This window comes from Mytilus galloprovincialis, chromosome 3 (assembly GCF_965363235.1).
Source record: "Mytilus galloprovincialis chromosome 3, xbMytGall1.hap1.1, whole genome shotgun sequence".
NCBI lineage: Eukaryota > Metazoa > Mollusca > Bivalvia > Mytilida > Mytilidae > Mytilus > Mytilus galloprovincialis.
This window is the reverse complement of record NC_134840.1, coordinates 20,544,175-20,569,208: the sequence shown is the minus strand read 5'-3', so window position 1 is coordinate 20,569,208 and position 25,034 is coordinate 20,544,175. Positions and strand designations below refer to the sequence as shown.

Sequence of the window (25,034 nt, the reverse complement as noted above, 5' to 3'; positions counted from 1 at the left end):
TTTTCTGATCTTGCTGAGTCCTGAAGTTAACATCTATGCCGTTTTGACGAATTATTCTCGTTTACAAAATACTTTCTGTGGTTTTATAGACTTTTTACCCCTTTTAATACAAAATTTCCAAAAGTGTATCTTAAAATACATCACTGAAATCTTTCATATATCTAGGTAAACCATTATATCAACAAGAGTGCACACACTGAAATGTCTCGCCTTCTATACTAATCATTGATATTATGTTGATAGTCCTAAGTATAAAGCTAAGCTTTATTACAACTGTCACATAAACTTAACATTAACCAAGATAACTAAACAAAGACCAATGAACCTTGAAAATGAGGTCAAGGTCAGATGAACCAAGCCAGGCAGACATGTACAGCTAACAATGCTTCTATACAACATATATAGTTGACCCATTACTTATAGTTTAAGAAAAATAGACCAAAACACAAAAACTTAACACTGTGCAATGAACCGTGAAAATGAGGTCACGGTCAAATAAAACCTGTGCAACTGACATAAAGATCATAAAATATTTCCATACACCAAATATAGTTGACCTATGGCATACAGTATTAGATAAAAAGACCAAAACTCAAAAACTTAACTTTGACCACTGAACCATGAAAATGAGGTCAAGGTCACATGACATCTGCCCGCTAGACATGTACACCTTACAATCATTCCATACAACAAATATAGTAGACCTATTGCATATAGTATGAGAAAAACAGACCAAAACACAAAAATTTAACTATAACCACTGAACCATGAAAATGAGGTCAAGGTCAGATGACACCTGCCAGTTGGACATGTACACCTTACAGTCCTTCCATACACCGAATATACTAGCCCTATTGCTTATAGTATCTGAGATATGGACTTGACCACCAAAACTTAACCTTGTTCACTGATCCATGAAATGAGGTCAATGTCAAGTGAAAACTGTCTGACAGACATGAGGACCTTGCAAGGTACGCACATATTAAATATAATTATCCTATTACTTATAACAAGAGAGAATTAAACATTACAAAAAATTTGAACTTTTTTTCAAGTGGTCACTGAACCATGAAAATGAGGTTAAGGACATTGGACATGTGACTGACGGAAACTTCGTAACATGAAGCATCTATATACAAAGTATGAAGCATCCAGGTCTTCCACCTTCTAAAATATAAAGCTTTTAAGAAGTGAGCTAACACTGCCGCCGCCGTAGCCGCCGCCGGATCACTATCCCTATGTCAAGCTTTCTGCAACAAAAGTTGCAGGCTCGACAAAAATGGTTACCTTGAAGGGTGAAATTGAGAGTCTTTTTTGGGGATTAATGACTCCTGATGTGTATTTTATTCATATATACATAACTTCCCACACTTAATAGTCTTTATTAAGCTTTAAGTTGGATGAAGCATGAAATTTCAAATCAGATCTTTACAGGATTTCATTCAGTTATCATAGAAAAACAAAATCAATTTTCTTTCAGTAATTTTAGTCTATGTGCTATGAGGCCCTGGGAAAACATTGAATATAGCTTACTATATATAGTTTCAAATAAAGCTTTTAATAACAAATCAGTGTTTTGGGGAATATGCACATGCATATATACATATAATTTTTGTCGAGCCTGCAACTTTTGTTGCAGAAAGCTCGACATAGGGATAGTGATCCGGCGGCGGTGGCTATGGCGGCGGCGGCAGCGGCTACGGCGGCGGTGTTAGCTTACTTCTTAAAAGCTTTATATTTTAGAAGGTGGAAGACCTGGATGCTTCATACTTTGTATATAGATGCCTCATGTTACGAAGTTTCCGTCAGTCACATGTCCAATGTCCTTGACCTCATTTTCATGGTTCAGTGACCACTTGAAAAAAAAGTTCAGATTTTTTGTAATGTTGAATTCTCTCTTATTATAAAAAATAGGATAACTATATTTGATATGTGCGTACCTTGAAAGGTCCTCATGTCTGTCAGACAGTTTTCACTTGACCTCGACCTCATTTCATGGATCAGTGAACAAGGTTAAGTTTTGGTGGTCAAGTCCATATCTCAGATACTACAAGCAATAGGGCTAGTATATTCGGTGTATGGAAGGACTGTAAGGTGTACATGTCCAACTGGCAGGTGTCATCTGACCTTGACCTCATTTTCATGGTTCAGTGGTTATAGTTAAATTTTTGTGTTTTGGTCTGTTTTTCTCATACTATATGCAATAGGTCTACTATATTTGTTGTATGGAATGATTGTAAGGTGTACCTATCTAGCGGGCAGATGTCATGTGACCTTGACCTCATTTTCATGGTTCAGTGGTCAAAGTTAAGTTTTTGAGTTTTGGTCTTTTTATCTAATACTATATGCCATAGGTCATCTATATTTGGTGTATGGAAATATTTTATGATCTTTATGTCAGTCACACGGGTTTTATTTGACCGTGACCTCATTTTCACGGTTCATTGCACAGTGTTAAGTTTTTGTGTTTTGGTCTTTTTTTCTTAAACTATAAGTAATAGGTCAACTATATATGTTGTATGTTAAGTTTATGTGACAGTTGTATTAAAGCTTAGCTTTATACTTAGGACTATCAACATAATATCAATGATTAGTATAGAAGGCGAGACATTTCAGCGTGTGCACTCTTGTTATAACTAAATATTGTTGTCATCTAGCAAAACCTAAGTTAATATTGTTATTTCCACCTATATCTATTTGTTTACTAATTCTTAGGAATTATGTCAATTTGGTTGTTTACAGTATTTTTCTCATTAGTCAAGTATGCATGATGTAAGATAGATAACTCTAACTTCTTATTGACCTTGTACACAAATTGATTGTCATGCAACAGTGAAATAAAAAGTTTCACATTCATTTCATACTTTGAAAATTCATGTATTTTTAATGTTTTTAAAACAACTTCAAATTAAAGGTTTGGGAAATGGGTAATTGGTATTTAAAATTATTAGAAATAGTAAAAGATTGAGAAAACAAATATGCATTATTCAAATAGAAATAGGTTTTAAACTTTGTTTGAATTATTTCTGTTTTCTAAATATCTATCAAATCTCACTATTTGGTCAATTCCTTTCAGGCATAGTTAAAGTCAAATCATTATGATTAGGAAATTCATTCAATGATTATATGGATATATTCCGGTACTGTATCAATAAGAGAAACGGTATTTGTATCAATTATTCTTAAAACAAAGAAAAATGAGGAACTCTTCCTTTCAGAGACACAGAAACAAAAGTATAGTTGATTTTTCAATTGTGCATTTGTGGTGACCAAAAGTTAACCTGTTGTTATTCAATTATAATATTAAAATCATATAATTTCAAAACGAATGTTTTTTTTATAAAATGCATGCAAAATGTCTGCATACCATATGATATACATTTCTACATTTTGACACATGTTTAACCAACTGATAGTGTCATGCACTATAAAAAAGAAGATGTGGTATGATTGCCAATGAGACTACTGTCCATAAGATTAACAACTATAGGTCACCGTACAGCCTTCAACAATGAGCAAAGCCCATACCGCATAGTCAGCTATAAAAGGCCTAGATATGACAACGAAAACAATTCAAACGAGAAAACTAACGGCCTTATTTATAACAAAAAACAAATATGTAACACATAAACAAACGACAACCACTGAATTACAGGCTCCTGACTTGGAACAGGCACATACATAAATAATGTGGTGGGGTTAAACATGTTAGCGGGATCCCAACCCTCCTCCTAACCTGGGACAGTGGTATAATAGTACAACATAAAAACGAACTTTAAAAATCAGTTAAAAAAGGCTTAACTCATCAGTTTGACACAAATACAAGTGGACGTGGCCTGGGTACTTGTACATCCCGACAACAAAAAGACACTATGAACAGATCTGAGAGTACTCACAGTTATCTGACAGCTAGTTCAAAGTCACTAACAACTTATAAAATCTAAGACTAAACTATCAATCCATAAACATCCAACATCCAATGGATGTAAAGATGTTATAAACAGTCAAGAGAAAAACATGACCTTGTGCAATACCAGTTACAGGTATCGACAGATTGAAGATCGATGAATGTGTATATGTATATAACATATTAGTTATATTTAGTTTGCTTTTAATTTAACTGATAACAAAATCAATATTTATACCAATAAAAACAATATTCAATGATCTCATTACAGTGTTGAATTGGTAACCTTTTAGAATAAGTTTATTTAAGGTGGTACCTAACACTACAGGGAGACAACTCTGTAAAATCAGCTGAACGTTTTAATGACGTTGTGTTCATAAGGGAATATTAAGCTTCTCGATGATAAAAATAAGTTTTTGTCAAACTGCTATATAACCAGTGTAATTTTTCTGATTAAACGGTTGGTTCAAATTTTTTGAAATTTTTATATTTTTGTCAAAGGGTCAAAGTAAATACTTTGTCAAAATTTTAAGAAAATTAAATGAGCCAAATTAATTTTAGTTCAAGTGTTGGGTACCACCTTAAAGGAGCGATAAGTTAACAAGGATCATTTCTAAATTTTTAGGGACGGTTAACAACATTTCTGTAAAAATGAGGATGTGCTATCCCGTTTGAAATAAGTTTTCTACAGGTACAACCAAACTTCAAAACCAAATCTTTATATCAATGGAAAAATTTAGTATGTCCACTTTGTCCATGCTTGTGCAATTCTTGTGCATGTTTATGTAAAATATCTGTCAATCTATGGGATTATATAATACAAGAATCAGAACACATAAATTTGGTAAATATATGAATAAATAAAGTTAAAATAAAACATGTTGGAGACTGTGTATTGGAATGTAGTAGTGTAAAGTACAAATTGTGCAATAATTATTGTTTCTATTCTGGTTGAACTAGTTGTCTAGTTATTTGTACTTATTCAGACAGAACTGTAGTACATTGATATATGGTGTAAAAAACATGTATATAACAATAAACACTTAACCTCAAGGAAATACTAGCAGGCTATTTTATTCATACTATATGTATATGAAGAGGGCCACTTGAAAAAAATTTACATCTGCATAATTTATTCATTGCAGAAATTTTTCTTCTCCTTTTTAACATGTTTTTTAATAACAAAACCATTTAACTTACTTATCCATTATAAGTCCATTTAGTTATTGCGTTTTAAGTTTTTTGACACTCAATCAACAAATCTTTGAACAGGGCCTTTAAATAATACATCTAATCCTTAAAGTTGAAAAAAAATAATTGCTTTTAAGTTTCACAGAAAAAAAATCTGAAATTAAACCAATGACATCCAAGAATAGCTTTTCTGTATAATGCGTAATAGTAATGTGTTTTCTCACTATTTAGTCAACATTTTTATAAAAGTTTGAAGTATGTTTCAGAAAACTTGTAACTTGTAATAAACAATGGACAAGATGACAGACAACCAATAATGTTTTTAGTAATAGTAGATCCTATGTAAAATGCCTACCAAACAAAAACTATTTTTTTCTGACCAGGAAAGGTTATATCACTCCTACATGTAAGCCATAAATATCAAGTCCACTTAAACTTAAAAACATAATTTATTTTGATTGCAATATTCATTTACACTGAGTATACTGTCATTCAACTGGGTCAAGCAGTAAATTTCATATTGTCCAGAAACACAAAGAAATCAAAAATAGACCTTTTGAAGGATGCTGGATTAGACAATTACCACCAGACTTGTCTCTGTAAGATGGGGCAGCAATAAGCACACCCTTGGAGACAAACCAAAAATTACTTTACTGGATTGGACCTAAATTCCCTAATAGAACTGAGGATTATATATAACAAGGATAAATTCTGATGTCCTTAAATAAAGACCATCACTTAACCTAATTAATGGTAATAACTAGAAACTACTAGTTCATACTTGATATATCTGGAGATGAAATAATATGTCACTATGGGTTATCTCTTTGTAGATAAACAAGATTATAATACATCTGTCCCTATCTAAGTATTAACATTCAGTCATCAGTATTTCAAGTATGTGTATAAACATACTACTCCACATAGGATCAAGTTTCATTCATACTTATACTATTGTGGGAGTATATATATGTATTTTATTTTCTATCCAATATTTGAGACTAAAAGCAAAAAGCTGAATAATTAAGGACACTGACCAGTAAAACTCTTAATTAATCCTTTTTATTGATATGATTGTATGGTCCTCTTTTCATCTAAGGCACTGGTTTAATAACAGCTAGCAACAAAATGTCCCTTCCATAAAAACTACCCAACCTTTGAAGGACAAATGAACACTTTATTCAGACATGGACAGATAAACAACTGTCAAGATTCCTGATTTGAGACAGACATGTTACAACTCCACTGACAAGGTTCCTGATTTGAGACAGATATGTTACAACTCCGCTGACAAGGTTCCTGATTTGAGACAGACATGTTACAACTCCGCTGACAAGGTTCCTGCGATTTGAGAGACATGTTACAACTTCGATGACAAGGTTCCTGATTTTGGACAGACATGGAACAACTCCGCTGACAAGGTTCATGATTTGGGACAGACATGGAACAACTCCGCTGACAAGGTTCATGATTTGGGACGGACATGGAACAACTTAGCTGATAAGGTTCCTGATTTGAAACAGACATGTAACAACTCTGCTGACAAGGTTTATGATTTGGGAAGGACATGTAACAACTGTGCTGACAAGGTTCTTGATTTGGTGACAGACATTTTACAATTCCACTGACAAAGTTCATGATATTGGACAGACATGTTACAACTTTGCTAACAAAGTTCCTGATTTGGGACAGACATGTTACAACTTCACTGACAAGGTTCCTGATTTGGGACAGACAATTGTTACAACTTTGCTAACAAAGTTCCTGATTTGGGACAGACATGTTACAACTCCGCTGAGAAGGTTCCTGATTTGGGACAGACATGTTACAACTCCACTGTCGATGTAGGTAACAACTTGGGCATAGGTAAAATAGCAATAAACAGATTGTCATTGGTCATTTTCTGTTTTTCTCACTTTTTGCCATACTGGCTCAAGCTAGAAAATCAATCTCATTGAGATGACTAACGATAATCTATAATTATCTAGAAATTAATGTCTTGAGAAATCAGAATTTTGCTGTCTTTATAATATTTATATAACAGATGACAAAAGGCAGCTACACAAGTATAAAATAAATTCACCATAACATCAAATAATGATCACTGGTATTTCTAAAATCATGCCCTTTATACTCTAATATCTTCCACAGTATTTTAATATGACTGCATTATACAGAAACACCAGGAATAGCCCAGAAAAACAGGAATATAGTGTCCAAAAGTCTAACATAATTCCTGGGAAGATTTTTTGGGGTCTATATATTGTCTTTGGATTTCTGCCAATGTAAAGTATGAAGTATTGATCAAGATCTATACCATGCTGTACTGCACAATTGAGTTATAAAGATTACCAAAGGACTCCTGGCTAGGAAAATAAAATGAAAACAAAAAACAATCTTCCATGACATCATAGGACTGTAATAATAATATGTAATAGGACTGGAATAATAAGATGTAATAGGACTGTAATAATAATATGTAAAAAGATTGTAATAATAATATGTAATAGAATTGTGATAATAATATGTAAAAAGATTGTAATAATATGCAAAAAGATTGTAATGATAATTTGTAATAGGATTGTAATAATATGTAAAAAGATTGTAATAATAATATGCAAAAATAAAATGCAATATGTTGCTAAATTGTAATGATATTCCACCACCTGTTTCTGACAAACAAAAATGTTGTTTGAGCATGATATCTAGGTAAGGAAGATATAACTGATCGATCACCTTTGATTGTGGTGGTGAATAAAGGGGTGAAGATACTATAGTATACTGAATAAATATAATGAAAATAAAATGTTGTGTTTTTGTTTCTAAATTTGATTGTGTGAGCATACATTTTTGAGGTATTCACTTTTTTAATAGTTTTTTTTATGCTGTATTTTTTTGTTATTTTTCTATTTCATGGATAATATCTACCTGCAAATAAAGTTCCCAAGGGCAACCACAATAATTAGGAAAAATAAAGTCCACAAAACCAACATTTGAGCAACACAAACTCTGCTGAAACCTAGGGATGAACTGAGAGGCTCCAAAACAGCTACATGAATGTGGAAATATTTTTTTAAATTTCAGGATTGTTTCAGATGGAAACTCTATCAACTCTGACTGAGAACAAACTGACATATTTAGAATATAGCAAAGCACTATCAACCAATGAAATCCAGGGATTTGATGTTTCTTAATTTTGAAGAATTAATGTAATACATGTTCTTATAAATAATTAGCCTATTGTGTACTAAGAGTTCAAAACCCAAAATTTCTATAAATAAATTATAACTGCCCATAACCACATTTATCTTGTTAACAAGATTTAAAATAAATATAGATGATTAACGCTTACTTAATTTTAAAGAAAGGGATTGTCATTCTCTTATAAATACATATTAAATTTATTTTTAACACTGTAAGTTTAACACTGTTCAATTAATATTTTATTCATCTAGATCTCTGTCATTCTCTTACCAAATCTAATCATATGGAAACAAATTGATAAGAAAACAGTATAAGCAATTTGAAATGATTCTCAATTTCACAATCTCTACCTACCCCCCCAAACAAATTGATAAGAAAACAGTATAAGCAATTTGAAATGATTCTCAATTTCACAATCTCTACCTACCCCCCTTGTCTACATTTTTATATTAGATTCCTCCAAATTGCATTTCCAAAGTGTCAGGAATATGCATTTGAGAGACAAGTTTGACATATGGACTCAAAAAAGTGCATATTCATCTTTTTTTTGGGGAAATAAAAGCATATTGATGTATATAAAACAAAGACACACAAATGACGCATGATGTTAAGCACACAAAATTGTTATAATATAAAATCTTGTAAAAACACCATTTGGAAATGACAAAATTTCAAATTCTAAATAGTATAATGACAAAATATTTGCATTTTTCCATGATTGGTACACTTTTTATCATTTCTAAAAAAAAATTATGCAATTTTTAAAGAATTTATTGTATATTGGGAGATACAAGTTTTTTATGTTGTTTTTTTTTCATAGAACAGATAGGAAATATTTGTGTGCATTGAGAATTTTTACACAAATAACAGGAATATGTTATGATGAGGTATGGGATAAAGTGGGTGTATATTGACAGTACTAAATGTAATATGTTACATTTAAAAATGCAGAAATACCATAGTTCAAGCAGCAACAGCATATAATATGTATAAATAATTTTCTACAGTTAATGACGATGAATTATAATACTACAGATCTATAGATTATAAAACATGCCAATTTTTGTTTTACCGTGGTTTGTTCCTGCTTGGTACACTAGCTGGCCATGTATGGTAAACATTATACACTCCGGCACTATCCTGAGAAACTGAGTAAATAGGGTAATATGGATAATAACCATAGCAATAATTCTGTTCTGTGGGTGATGTTACAGTTGGGGAAGAAGAACCAGCCTCTGGTATCCCACTCACACATGAAACACTACTCCGTCCTGGGTGCATAGTGGAAGATGACTAGATTTGTACACTTTCTAACGAATAAGAACTAAAATTTATCCACTATCAAGTTCTATACTGGGATGAGTGACAATTATCAAATATTGTCCAACTTGTTAAATCGACTACACATGGCAGAGTTAATCTAGGTCGTCGAAATGAAAATGACATGATATTACACCACATACGAAAACGTCACTAACCTTGGCAGAGAGATAATCTAAAACAAATCATTCAATGTGACATTTCCACAGAGTCAAAGTGTTATTCCAAAAGTGTCAACATATATAATCCTGGAACAGCTGATTAAAATCCCTTAATTATCTCATTCCTATATATTTCTGCAGTATAAATAACAAACAAACATGTTTATTTCTGCTCCAGTTGTTTACAAGTGGTCAGACAGTTTTTCTTCACCTGACTGATAAACATACTGTACACACCTTTAGGATACATATGAACTTCTTGAAATGAAATTCGGTCTAGGTTATTAAATGTCAATGCTCCATTGGAGTTAAAATTACCTGTGTTAGCATTAACAAGGTTTTAACCTCCAGTTAATGATAAATCTAACCTTTTTTGATATAACATTTATAGTTCATGTTCTACACCATGTTTCAGCCAACAGCAACCCACTAACTTAACAAAACCCAAATATGCAAGTGTCCATATTTTTCAAGTTCTAAGCTGAATTAAAGTAGGTTTTGATAAAGTCCATATGGCCCCTTTTCATTGCTCAAATGACTGGACAGAAACAGGTCTCTTTTTAGATATGTACAAATAAACAATTACATTGACCAAAAACATATAGTGCTTATGTCCCCCAAAATCATGTTTGGTATAACAAATCACATATCAATTTGTAAAGCCCTCAGGTCTATATATGTGTCTCTTTATATAAGTCCTCAATGTAGTTGAAATCTGTACAATTTGGTCAACTTTCAACAAAATGTCTTATTTATTTACTATTTCGGGTGTAAATGTTAATGCTTCATAAAAAAGCTTGACAAAACTAGTTTGATTCATTACTTTAAATGAACAAGATTACTCTATTAACAAGGACTTAACTAAATACCATCAACACAAAATTCACAATCATTCCAAAAAAATTAACATTTATAAAAAAAAAGTTTTGGTTTATATTCCTTTTTAAGAAATAACTTCACATATATACTGTTTATTTTGTCAACATGTGTTAGATGGTTCTTATATTTATTTTTTGTTTATGATTTCCATCACCACCAGGTAATGGGTTTTATGGATTATTGCACACTTATTTATTTCTGCTTACTAGTATAATATAAAATTGAGAATGGAAATTGGGAATGTGTAATACATGTATCAACTGACTGAGTAGCCCAGTTACCAAGCATAACATTATTTTATAGCTTGAATTTATTGCAGATGTCTGACATAGATACATTGAATGGCTAATAATTGAAGTCATAACTTAAGGGTAAGACTAGTAGGTTTAAGGAGGAGGGGGGAGTAAGAAATCCCAAAATCCTGAGGTCCCGAAATTTAAAGAAATTTAAATCCTGACATCCCGTAATTCGAAAAAAGAATTCCAGAATTTTAAAAGGATCAATCCCAAAATCCTGAGCTTAAAAACTCCCGATCCCAGGGTCCTCAGATAAAGGTCATGTAACCTCCCTTTTAATTCTCCCAGCAGCTACATCTCTGGAACATCTACAGTAGATGTGGAATGACTAATCCTCTGACACACAAACAGGTAGACAAGAGAGACAAACAGAATAAAGAACTTACAGGATCAGGTAGACAGAGAGACAAACAGAATAAAGAACTTCCAGGATCAGGTAGACAGAGAGACAAACAGAACAAGTGAAACTGCGAGCTACTGCTCACTGATGATACCCCCGCCGCAAGTGGATAATATTAATAGTGTAAAAATATGCAAGTGTTCGGTAAACAGGAAGTTGTCGAGTGATGAATCTGAAAACGCATCACACGGTATAGCTGACTTATATAAATCCTGAAACCAAATTTCAGAAATCCTTGTATTGTAGTTCCTGAGAAAAATGTGACGAAAATTTTCAACTTGGATATCATGTGTAAAATCATACAAGTTTTTTCGGTAAACAGGAAGTTGTCAAGTGATGAATCTGAAAACGCATCACACGGTATGGCTGACATATATAAATGTTGATACCAAATTTCAGAAATCCTTGTATTGTAGTTCCTGAGAAAAATGGATATCATGTGTAAAATCATACAAGTTTTTTCGGTAAACAGGAAGTTGTCAAGTGATGAATCTGAAAACGCATCACACGGTATGGCTGACATATATTAATGTTATACCAAATTTCAGAAATCCTTGTATTGTAGTTCCTGAGAAAAATGTGACGAAAATTTTCAACTTGGATATCATGTGTAAAATCATACAAGTTTTTTCGGTAAACAGGAAGTTGTCAAGTGATGAATCTGAAAACGCATCACACGGTATGGCTGACATATATAAATGTTGATACCAAATTACAGAAAGGGTGGATGTGTAGTTCCTGAGAAAAATGTGACGAAAGTTTCATGGGACGCACTGACTGACGGACAGACAGAGGTAAAACAGTATACCCCCCTTTTTTAAAGCGGGGGTATAATAAAGAACTTACAGGATCAGGTAGACAGAGAGACAAACAGAATAAAGAACTTACAGGATCAGGTGGACAGAGAGACAAACAGAATAAAGAACTTACAGGATCAGGTAGACAAGAGAGACAAACAGAATAAAGAACTTACAGGATCAGGTAGACAGAGAGACAAACAGAATAAAGAACTTACAGGATCAGGTGGACAGAGAGACAAACAGAATAAAGAACTTACAGGATCAGGTAGACAGAGAGACAAACAGAATAAAGAACTTACAGGATCAGGTAGACAGAGAGACAAACAGAATAAAGAACTTACAGGATCAGGTAGACAGAGAGACAAACAGAATAAAGAACTTACAGGATCAGGTAGACAAGAGAGACAAACAGAATAAAGAACTTACAGGATCAGGTGGACAGAGAGACAAACAGAATAAAGAACTTACAGGATCAGGTAGACAGAGAGACAAACAGAATAAAGAACTTACAGGATCAGGTGGACAGAGAGACAAACAGAATAAAGAACTTACAGGATCAGGTGGACAGAGAGACAAACAGAATAAAGAACTTACAGGATCAGGTGGACAGAGAGACAAACAGAATAAAGAACTTACAGGATCAGGTAGACAGAGAGACAAACAGAATAAAGAACTTACAGGATCAGGTAGACAGAGAGACAAACAGAATAAAGAACTTACAGGATCAGGTAGACAAGAGAGACAAACAGGATAAAGAACTTACAGGATCAGGTGGACAGAGAGACAAACAGAATAAAGAACTTACAGGATCAGGTAGACAGACAGACAAACAGAATAAAGACAGGTAGACAGAGAGACAAACAGAATAAAGAACTTACAGGATCAGGTAGACAAGAGAGACAAACAGGATAAAGAACTTACAGGATCAGGTGGACAGAGAGACAAACAGAATAAAGAACTTACAGGATCAGGTAGACAGACAGACAAACAGAATAAAGAACTTACAGGATCAGGTGGACAGAGAGACAAACAGAATAAAGAACTTACAGGATCAGGTGGACAGAGAGACAAACAGAATAAAGAACTTACAGGATCAGGTAGACAAGAGAGACAAACAGAATAAAGAACTTACAGGATCAGGTGGACAGAGAGACAAACAGAATAAAGAACTTACAGGATCAGGTGGACAGAGAGACAAACAGAATAAAGAACTTACAGGATCAGGTAGACAAGAGAGACAAACAGAATAAAGAACTTACAGGATCAGGTGGACAGAGAGACAAACAGAATAAAGAACTTACAGGATCAGGTAGACAGACAGACAAACAGAATAAAGAACTTACAGGATCAGGTAGACAGAGAGACAAACAGAATAAAGAACTTACAGGATCAGGTGGACAGAGAGACAAACAGAATAAAGAACTTACAGGATCAGGTAGACAGAGAGACAAACAGAATAAAGAACTTACAGGATCAGGTAGACAGAGAGACAAACAGAATAAAGAACTTACAGGATCAGGTAGACAAGAGAGACAAACAGGATAAAGAACTTACAGGATCAGGTGGACAGAGAGACAAACAGAATAAAGAACTTACAGGATCAGGTAGACAGACAGACAAACAGAATAAAGAACTTACAGGATCAGGTGGACAGAGAGACAAACAGAATAAAGAACTTACAGGATCAGGTAGACAAGAGAGACAAACAGAATAAAGAACTTACAGGATCAGGTGGACAGAGAGACAAACAGAATAAAGAACTTACAGGATCAGGTGGACAGAGAGACAAACAGAATAAAGAACTTACAGGATCAGGTAGACAGAGAGACAAACAGAATAAAGAACTTACAGGATCAGGTAGACAGAGAGACAAACAGAATAAAGAACTTACAGGATCAGGTGGACAGAGAGACAAACAGAATAAAGAACTTACAGGATCAGGTAGACAGAGAGACAAACAGAATAAAGAACTTACAGGATCAGGTAGACAAGAGAGACAAACAGGATAAAGAACTTACAGGATCAGGTGGACAGAGAGACAAACAGAATAAAGAACTTACAGGATCAGGTAGACAAGAGAGACAAACAGAATAAAGAACTTACAGGATCAGGTGGACAGAGAGACAAACAGAATAAAGAACTTACAGGATCAGGTAGACAGAGAGACAAACAGAATAAAGAACTTACAGGATCAGGTAGACAGAGAGACAAACAGAATAAAGAACTTACAGGATCAGGTAGACAGAGAGACAAACAGAATAAAGAACTTACAGGATCAGGTAGACAGAGAGACAAACAGAATAAAGAACTTACAGGATCAGGTGGACAGAGAGACAAACAGAATAAAGAACTTACAGGATCAGGTAGACAAGAGAGACAAACAGAATTAAAAACCAATTCTTCAGAGAACAATTGAAGGTCTTTCCACCTCGATATAACAACGAAATTTAAAAAAACGATGTTAGAAAATGTCACTCCTTGTTGATGTAATTTGGTTCTTCAAATTGATATAAAAAAAAATAGATCTATAGGTATATGCAGAAGACTTGATTGTTTAATTATAAACAGGAAATAATTTTTAGCCAAGGTAAAAATCTAGAACGTCAAATTGACTTTGACCTCAATTTCAAGGTCATAGGTCAGTGATCTCAAATCAAAAGACTCCAGGTCAATCATTTGTATGGTTGTGGAGAAATACTGATTTCAAATACATAAGGGGAGAAAACTCCTATAAGGGTTAACACTTCGACTGAAATATGTAGAAGTTGCGCCTTTTTGTAAACAGTAATTTGGCAAACAAATCATATCATTAACTGTAACAGTTTCTTTTGAATAACGATAACAAGCAAAATTCAAAAATTTAGAACATGACCTTGACCTTCGACCTCGATCTCAATTTCAAGGTCATAGGTCAGTGAACTCAAAACGGCAGACCGGAGGTCAATCACTTGTATGGTTGTGGAGAAATACTGATTTCAAATACATTAGGGGAGAAAACTCCTATAAGGGTTAACCAAAACGCTTTGACTGAAATAGGTTGAAGTTGCGCCTTATTATAAACAGTTATATGGCAAACACATCATAGCATTTACTGTCACAGTTTCTGTGGAATAACGATAACAAGCAAAATTCAAAATTTAGAACATGACATTGACCTTTGACCTTGACCTCAATTTTCTTCAAATGGACCAAGGACTTCATATCAAAAGACTGTAGGTTTCTACGACTTATAACGTACGAATTTATCCAACAAATCGCCTATCTTAAATTTTCAAAGGGAAATAACTCCCATAAGATGTCTTCCGATCACTCAAGTCAAATAAACCAAATTATTCTCAAGAGTAGAAAAACAATTTGGTGGAAACAGTTTGCTAAAATCTTTTACGTTTTTAGAGATATAGCGATAACAAGAAAAAGAGGACGTGGGGAGATAACTCCTATAAGAATAAGTGTTCGGTCACACAGGGTGAGTTTTGAAACCCCCATTACTGTACAACATAATTGGGCAAAAAATTCATTCGATATGTTGAAAGACAAAAAAGCATCTCAGACGGCAGAAGAAAAAAAAAAAAAAAAAAAAAAATAATCAGAAGAAAAACAAAAGGTCTTTCCACGAAAAGTGGAAAGACCTAATAAAGAACTTACAGGATCAGGTGGACAGAGAGACAAACAGAATAAAGAACTTACAGGATCAGGTAGACAGAGAGACAAACAGAATAAAGAACTTACAGGATCAGGTAGACAGAGAGACAAACAGAATAAAGAACTTACAGGATCAGGTAGACAGAGAGACAAACAGAATAAAGAACTTACAGGATCAGGTGGACAGAGAGACAAACAGAATAAAGAACTTACAGGATCAGGTGGACAGAGAGACAAACAGAATAAAGAACTTACAGGATCAGGTAGACAGAGAGACAAACAGAATAAAGAACTTACAGGATCAGGTGGACAGGGAGACAAACAGAATAAAGAACTTACAGGATCAGGTAGACAGACAGACAAACAGAATAAAGAACTTACAGGATCAGGTAGACAGAGAAACAAACAGAATACAGAACTTACAGGATCAGGTAGACAGAGAGACAAACAGAATAAATAACTTACAGGATCAGGTAGACAGAGAGACAAACAGAATAAAGAACTTACAGGATCAGGTAGGCAGAGAGACAAACAGAATAAAGAACTTACAGGATTGCTACTATTGGATAAACAGATTTGGCAGTGGTAATAATACAATTGTATGTGTAATTAATCATTATGCACTAAATATATCTATATAATATATAACCTATACTGAAGCCTTGATAAATTTTGTACAATATTTCAAATCAATACTAGTTTACCCTGTGACTAAGAACAAGGTGAGTGCACTAGACTGACTTCTGTTCAACCTAGATTCAGTATTAGTAGATACTATATAGGTTTATCTACTTGGTCATGCAAACATCAATAAGAGTATGGTCACCTATCCTTTACACATTTTTTTACAGACTTGATTATAAACCCAGTAACAATACTTTAAATGCTTTCTTTCAAAATTTAATAACAGATATTGCATTTCTTTTAAAATGGACTAGCCTTTAACTTACTATTACCTTGTTTCATCAGATTTCTAAATATTATATTGTAAATTAAGATTTTTTTGTAAAAATTTGAAATTTAACTATGGGATTGGAAATATTTATGAATGAAATCACTACATAAATTATAAATGAAGTTTTTATAAATGTAAACCTGAAATTGTGTCCATAGTACATGGATGCCATACTTGCCCTATTATTTTCTATGTTTAGTGGACCGTGAAATTCAACTAGGGGTCAAAACTCTAATTTGACATTAAATAAAAGGGAACATGTGTACTTAAAAGTTTCAAGTTGATTGGATTTTCCAACTTCATCAAAAACTACCCGACCAATAACTGTAACCTGAAGTGGAACAGACGACAAATGGACTGACTGACGGAGGAACGAACAGATGCAGAAACCGAAAAACATAATGCCCCTTCTTTTGGCATTCAAGACTTACCGACTTACTGTCTATGTGAATTTTGGATCAACAATGAGGCCTGACATAAAAATATCAAACTTTTTTTATTTGATGAATCAACAGTACCAGATTGGTTTAAGTTATATGACCTTCCATGATTATGAAATTATGACAACACTTCCTAAAAATGCAGAAAATAATTCTAAACATTTGACAAGGGACAGCAGCTGTTTGGAATCTATTGAATGTATCAAAAATATGTAAATACATTTGTTAATGATTATGATAAAGGTCTTCTTTAAACTAATTCAATATTTTTCTTTTTCAGTTATTACAAAGAGACAAACATGAGAAGATGTCACTTACACAGATACCCCAGCCCAAATATATGAAGCTTAAGGTTAAAAAAACTCCTGAGCAAATACTGATTGAAAACGAGTCAATTTTTAACATTTGACCTTGTCAATTTTGTCCCTTATTAGGAGCATAATGATTAGTCCTACACGTGATACAGTGGATTCATTCTTTTTCGTAGGTACCAATTTTCGTGGATTAAGGAAAACTTATACATGTTCTTGGATATTCATTTTCATGGTTTTGCTGAAGTCCGCATACAAGCCTATAGAATCAAAGCGCTGTAAGCGCTGAAGGCAGTTAACCAAAAACCAAGGCAACCGTAATTATGAAAACTGTGGCAATGTTGCCTCAACATTAAACATTCATATATAGTACATTCATGTTTATCTAATGATTTATTTATTAAGGCAAATAATTTATATGTTATCAAGGTTTCAAAAGCAATGCATATATCAATGTATATTTTTTATGGTGAGTCTGCAGTGGTACAAGTTCCCAATGATTGCAGTTGTTCTACTTGGTAGTTAGCCTTGGTTTTATTTGACTGCTAGAAGTTCAATTTGACATAGTATGAACATGTAATAGTATGAATGGACTGGTTTCCCTGGAAAGAAAACTGAGTGTGTGTTCTATAGTACAAAAGTTATGAGACACGAATCAGACAAATGTTCACTACAACAGGGATCAAAGATGAGGTCTGACTGACTTGCCCATAGTAAATGTAAATGATTTGTTATTTTGTCCCATACATATGAATATATATAATTTAGGGGTAGGGATCTCAACGGTTTTCAAGTTTTCAAACAGGTAGGGGTAGGCAGAGGATTTAGGGGGCAGGGGGCCCGCCCCCCCCCCCTTTTTGGGAAAACATTTGGTTGCTTATATAGGTAATCACTGAAGCATGACTGGAGCGGGCCCCTCTTAGGTCAGTCAGTGGGCCCCACTTATGAAAATTTCTGGATCCGCCACTGGGGGTAGGGTGACCCTAGGGACTTCCCCTAAATTTCATTTTATTTGTTATATTGTCCCATACATGAATATATATGGTTTAGGGGTGGGGATCTCATTGGTTTCCAAGTTCTCAAACAGGAAGGGTAGGGTGACCCAAGGGAATCCCCCTATATTTCATTTAATTAGTTATATTGATCCATACATGAATATATATTGTTTTGGTGTGGGGATCTCGACCGTTTCCAAGTTCTCAAACAGGAGGGTTGGGATGACCACAGGGACTTCCCTTATATTTCATTTGATTTGTTATATTGTCCCATACATGAGTATATATGGTTTAGGGGTAAGGATCTTGACCATTTCCAAGTTCTCAAACAGGAGCGTGAACAGTGACCTCAGGGACTCCCCCTATCTTTCATCTGATTTGTTATATTGTCCCATACATGAATATATATGGTTTAGGGATGGGGATCTCGACCATTTTTAAATTCTAAAACAGGAGGGGTGGGGTGACCCCTAGAGACTCTTCCTATATTTCAATTGATTTTTCATATTGTCACAAACATGAATATATATGGTTAAGGGGTGTGGAATTCGACCGTTTCCAAGTTCTCAAACAGGGAGGGTGGGGTAACTCCAGGGACTCCCCCTATATTTCATTTTTTATTTATTATATTGTCCTATACTTGAATATATGCAGGGGCGTATTTAGACGGGGGAGGGTTGCGGGCTTGCACCCCCCTTAAATTTGCAAAGTATGGGTTGTTTCTCAGCTTAATAAAGAAAATTCCGATAATTTTACCTCAATTTTATTTTAGCCTCGCTCTGCTCAGCAAAAATTTAAGTTTGCGCCCCTCCTAACCTAAAATCCTGGATCTGCCCCACATATGGTTTAGGGGTGGTGAACTCGACCGTTTCCACAGTGGCAGATCCAGGGGGGTTCCGGGGGTTGGAACCCCCCCCCTTTTTTTTGGCCGATCAATGCATTTGAATGGGAGCATATATTTGGAACCCCCCCCCTTTTACTCTGGGTTGGGAACCCCCCCTTTTTAAAATGGCTGGATCCGCCATTGTTCCAAATTATCAAACAGGAGGGGGTAGAGTGGCCTAAAGAATGCCACCTATATATCATATGATTTATTTACATTAAGGTATATATAATACTAGAACACACCCGCGAAATCGTGGGCATTCAGAGCGTAGTTTAAAGTTTCAGTATGTAAAGTGTTGTACGAAGAATTTTGTTAAATACAGAATGACTGGAGAATTTCAGCAAAAGTATCATAAGTCATAGGTTATTGGGCACAGGAAAATGTTTTTTTTTTACCCTCAATCTTTATTTCCAAAGTTCCAAATTTTTGGTTTTCTACCAATTTCAATATGAACATACATTTAGTATGTTATGAACATTTATTTAAGTAAGGAGCCTGTAATTCAGTGGTTGTCGTTTGTTTATGTGTTACATATTTGTTTTTCGTTCATTTTTTGTACATAAATAAGGCCGCTAGTTTTCTCGTTTGCATTGTTTTACATTGTCATTTCGGGGCCTTTTGAAGCTGAGTATGCGGAATGGGCTTTGCTCTTTGTTGAAGGCCGTACGGTAACCTATAATTGTTAATTTCTGTGTCATTTTGGTCTCTTGTGGAGAGTTGTCTCAACATGGCAATCATACCACATCTTCTTTTTTTTTGTACTCAATGAATTTTGTAAAAGATTTAATGATTGGAGAATTTCAGAAAAAGTATCAAAAGTTCACATGAATAATTTTAGCCTTATCTGTATATTATGAACATTCATTACTATATAAATAAAGCGTATTTACTTTCAATTCTAAGTTTACTAATCGATCCATGGGGATCATTGATATAGTATACAGACCCTCTCTATTTAATAAACTCTGTGACTGCCGTGGATAGTAAACTTGGAAATGATAGCAGATAAAATTCTGAAAATACACTTTATTCGTAGTATATGTATGTTCAAAGTATACAGAAAAACGCAAACCGGAAGTCTAATCTGACTTAAAATTTCGTACAATGACGGGACAATACCCGGATGCCTTTTTTCTCGTTTTTCTCCTAAATTAACTCAATCTGAATAATCATATGAATGGATGACAAATGCGACTATGCACTGTACCTATAGGACACAGAGGCATGTTGATTAATTTATTGTGGAAAGAAGAGAAGCGACACCAAAAATGAGGTCTTCTCGTTTAATAGTATAGATAGTTGCATTATTTGTGAAAATAAAGAATGAAACTTTCAGCTACCTTAATTGATCCTTCAAAATTGAGAAAAAACAAATAGCCCCTCGAAATTGCAGTAATATGTTTACACTTTATAAGCATCTCACATGCATTATCATCATTTATCATTTATAAAGAAAATTTAGACTGTGACCATGAACATGTATATTGTTAGATATACTGTTCCCAGCTGTCACGTTGTATTGGATTTTTAAATTAAAATTTATCAAAAAGTAATTTTTAGTTTTTGAATAAAATATTTTTCTGCTTTTTCTTTCTTTTACATATATCTTTTTGTTTACAATACTAGTGTTTATATTCATTTACCATGCATAGATGTATTTTTTCACATGCTTGGATTTATTTTGTAAATGATCGTCAAACCCGGAATTACCCTTATCCGCTTCCGGAATCGGATCCGATTTTGTAAAATTTTGTCTTCACGGCCGCCATTGTTATGTGTTTACAATGTTGTTTTTGTCAATCAGATACGATTTTACTCGAATTTATACAATATTTGTCGGCAATTTTCTGTATAAAGCTAGCGGTTGAACAAAATAAACATCGCCGTCATGAATAATAATGATAAAAATAAGTTTTTAGCTCGTTTAATTGGAGACTTTGGTGAACATGGCAAAAAGGTTTGCAAAGTAATTTCTTATTTTCTTTCAAATGTAAGGCGACTACAAAATGTACGTCGGGCGTAGCTAGAAACCAACTATCCTAGTCGAAATTCCGCTTGCAAAAGTGGAAGGTCTCGGACCACCGCTACTTTGCACACCTGCCTCCAAATTGAAAAGCTACGAAAATTTCTTTTTCTAATTTGAAATTGCCGCCAACAGCATGAACAGTTGAATTATATAATAGACTACTGACGTAGTTGTACTACGTATTGATGACAAACAATATTCCTACGACTTTTGTCATTTAGGAAATCTAAACTGCTTGTCTTAAGAAATTTTCGGCGATTAAATATTTCATACAATTGTTCTTTGACATCTTAGCTAAAAGCACAAGTCATAATGAACTACACAAGGATTTTTAATAAGCACTACTTCCTATGTGTAACTTTAAAACTTTTGGATAAATCGACGATCATTTAGGGTTTTTCTGGTCATTTTTTTTGTAATCCAGAATAAAAAGTATTAAAAAAGTGTTCAATTAGTTATATATAACATAGTAACAAGCTAGATAATAACAATGGCAATTATTTCAGGATTTATTGGGTAGAACACAAATCTAGGGTGCTCGCATAATGCAGCTTAACTGCATAAAAATTGCTATTCATTGAACATTTAATTTGGTGGTTCACCTGTATCAACGAAATCCACGAAAATTGGTATCCAACGAATAATGATGAATCCACAGTATTGTGTAAATATATCAAATAATTTTGGTGAATGATACCTTATTGTGATCAGTAAATCTCAACTCAACTTGTAAGTTTATTTTGGGGCAATAACGATTTTAAGTCCACTCCAAGTGTCCAATTTCTCTCTGTAGAATCAGAAACATTCACAGGTCAAAGTAGGAATATTAGAAAAGAAAAAAACAATGTGGTTCATTTCTTTTTATGGCTGTACCCACATTATGACTTAATACAATTGTTCCACATTCAGCAGGAGTTTTTAGTGGATCCATTTGGCGGCTAATTATATCAAGGGCGGATCCAGCCATTTATAAGAGGGGGCTTTCCATGTTAAAGGGGGGTTCTAACTATATGTCAACATTCAAATGCATTGATCGTCAGAACAAAAGGGGGAGGTTCCAACCCCTAAAACCTTCCACCTTGATCTGCCACTCCATATGAATCTTTAATACTTTAAAAGGTTTCCACGTTTATCTTCAATTCAAGTTTTAATGGCAGTGTAAACTAAAAACTTCCTTTAAATACAAGTCGCACACGTAAAACTGTGAGCTACCCCACAAAATAGTATCCAATATTTTTTTTTATATCATTTGTATTTTACCATTTATTTCTTTAAACATACAGATGAAATCTGCTTTTGTAAATTCATTTTTTTTTTATAAACATCATACAAAGTTCAATGAAAATTAAGAAATGTCATGTACATAAGACCTTATATATAAACCTGAACATGACTGTATGACTTTGTCAAGGACTAGATTGACCTTCAAGTGCTTGTATTTTTAATTTTGTGACATAAGCATGGGTTAAACAAAATATCCTAAGGCAGAGGACAGCTGTATATATGTTATCTATGAACATAACAAGGAGCCAAATTATTACACTATATTTTTTCTTACCTTTTTCAGTCATATCTTTATTGTTTTGAAATGCATAATATAACTAGAGGCTCGTGTCCTTGACAGAACATATTTGGTGCAAATATATCTATATCATGTACATTTATTAACTTTCACAACAATAAGTTGCATTGCTGATGCAAGCTTGTCCCCTAAAGGTTAAACATATATCAGGAGACGAACTGTATCATTGGTGATGCAAGAAAAGTTAAACTTATCAGAAGACAAACTGTATCATTGGTAGAGCAAGAAAGGTTAAACTTATCAGACGACACATTGTATCATTGGTGAAGCAAGAAAGGTTAATCTTATCAGGAGTTGAACTGTATCATTGGTGATGCAAGAAAGATAAAACTAATCAGGAGACAAACTGTATCATTGGTGAAGCATGAAAGGTTAACTTATCAGGAGACAAACTGTATCATTGATGAAGCAAGAAAGGTTAATCTTATCAGGAGTTGAACTGTATCATTGGTGATGCAAGAAAGATAAAACTAATCAGGAGACAAACTGTATCATTGGTGAAGCAAGAAAGGTCAATCTTATCAGGAGACAAACTGTATCATTGGTGAAGCAAGAAAGGTCAATCTTATCAGGAGACAAACTGTATCATTGGTGAAGCAAGAAAGGTAAAACTTACCAGGAGACAAACTGTTTCATTGGTGAAGCAAGAAAGGTTAAACTTATCAGGAGACAAACAGTATCATTGGTGAAGCAAGAAAGGTAAAACTTACCAGGAGACGACCTGTATCATTGGTGAAGCAAGAAAGGTTAAACTTACCAGGAGACAAACTGTATCATTGGTGAAGCAAGAAAGGTCAATCTTATCAGGAGACAAACTGTATCATTGGTGAAGCAAGAAAGGTAAAACTTACCATGAGACGACCTGTATCATTGGTGAAGCAAGAAAGGTTAAACTTACCAGGAGACAAACTGTATCATTGGTGAAACCAAAAAGTTTAAACTAATCAGGAGACAAACTGTATCATTGGTGAAGCAAGAAAGTTAAAACTAATCAGGAGACGAATTGTATCATTGGTGAAGCAAGAAAGGTTAATTTATCAGGAGACAAACTGTATCATTGGTGAAGCAAGAAAGGTAAAACTTATCAGGAGTTGAACTGTATCATTGGTGATGCAAGAAAGATAAAACTAATCAGGAGACAAACTGTATCATTGGTGAAGCATGAAAGGTTAACTTACCAGGAGACAAACTATCATTGGTGAAGCAAGAAAGGTTAAACTTATCAGGAGACAAACAGTATCATTGGTGAAGCAAGAAAGGTTAAACTTACCAGGAGACAAACTGTATCATTGGTGAAACCAAAAAGTTTAAACTAATCAGGAGACGAACTGTATCATTGGTGAAACAAGAAAGGTAAAACTAATCAGGAGTCGAACTGTATCATTGGTGAAACAAGAAAGTTAAAACTAATCAGGAGACGAACTGTATCATTGGTGAAACAAGAAAGTTAAAACTAATCAGGAGACAAACTGTATCATTAGTGAAGCAAGAAAGGTAAAACTTACCAGGAGACAAACTGTATCATTGGTGAAACAAGAAAGTTAAAACTAATCAGGAGACAAACTGTATCATTGGTGAAACAAGAAAGTTAAAACTAATCAGGAGACAAACTGTATCATTAGTGAAGCAAGAAAGGTAAAACTTACCAGGAGACAAACTGTATCATTGGTGAAACCAAAAAGTTTAAACTTATCAGGAGACAAACTGTATCTTTAGTGAAGAAAGAAAGGTAAAACTTTTCAGGAGACAAACTGTATCTTTAGTGAAGCAGGAAAGGTAAAACTAATCAGGAGACAAACTGCATATGATCACTAACTAAGATCAGTTGGGTTTAAAAAAGTCCAGTCAGGCTAGTCACTGGTTTCTGACAATGTTTATGACAAATAGCTGATGGTGTATGTCAAGTGATGGCAAAAGATCACATGGTCCACTTGGGCACTGATTGGCTAAAAAAGTCATTTTTTTAATTTATTTGATTTGTTTTCTGTGTGAAAATGTTTGATTCATACCATCTACAAGAAAATAAACAACACCCACAA

General features: G+C 34.0%; 1 protein-coding gene across 3 annotated transcripts in view; it reads right to left on the bottom strand.

Annotated features, from left to right (window-relative positions):
* The window catches only part of LOC143067384 (uncharacterized), a 65,284-nt gene that overhangs the window by 31,532 nt on the left and 8,718 nt on the right, over positions 1 to 25,034 (bottom strand). The window contains exon 3 of one of the 3 annotated variants that reach the window (XM_076240612.1): positions 8,966 to 9,041. The exons of the other annotated variants lie outside the window; for them this stretch is intronic. Within the exon in view, the coding sequence (XP_076096727.1) occupies positions 8,981 to 9,041 (61 nt within the window). The 3' untranslated portion in view covers positions 8,966 to 8,980. Of the gene's footprint in view, positions 1 to 8,965; positions 9,042 to 25,034 lie in introns of those variants that run through there. 3 annotated transcript variants of the gene reach the window in all.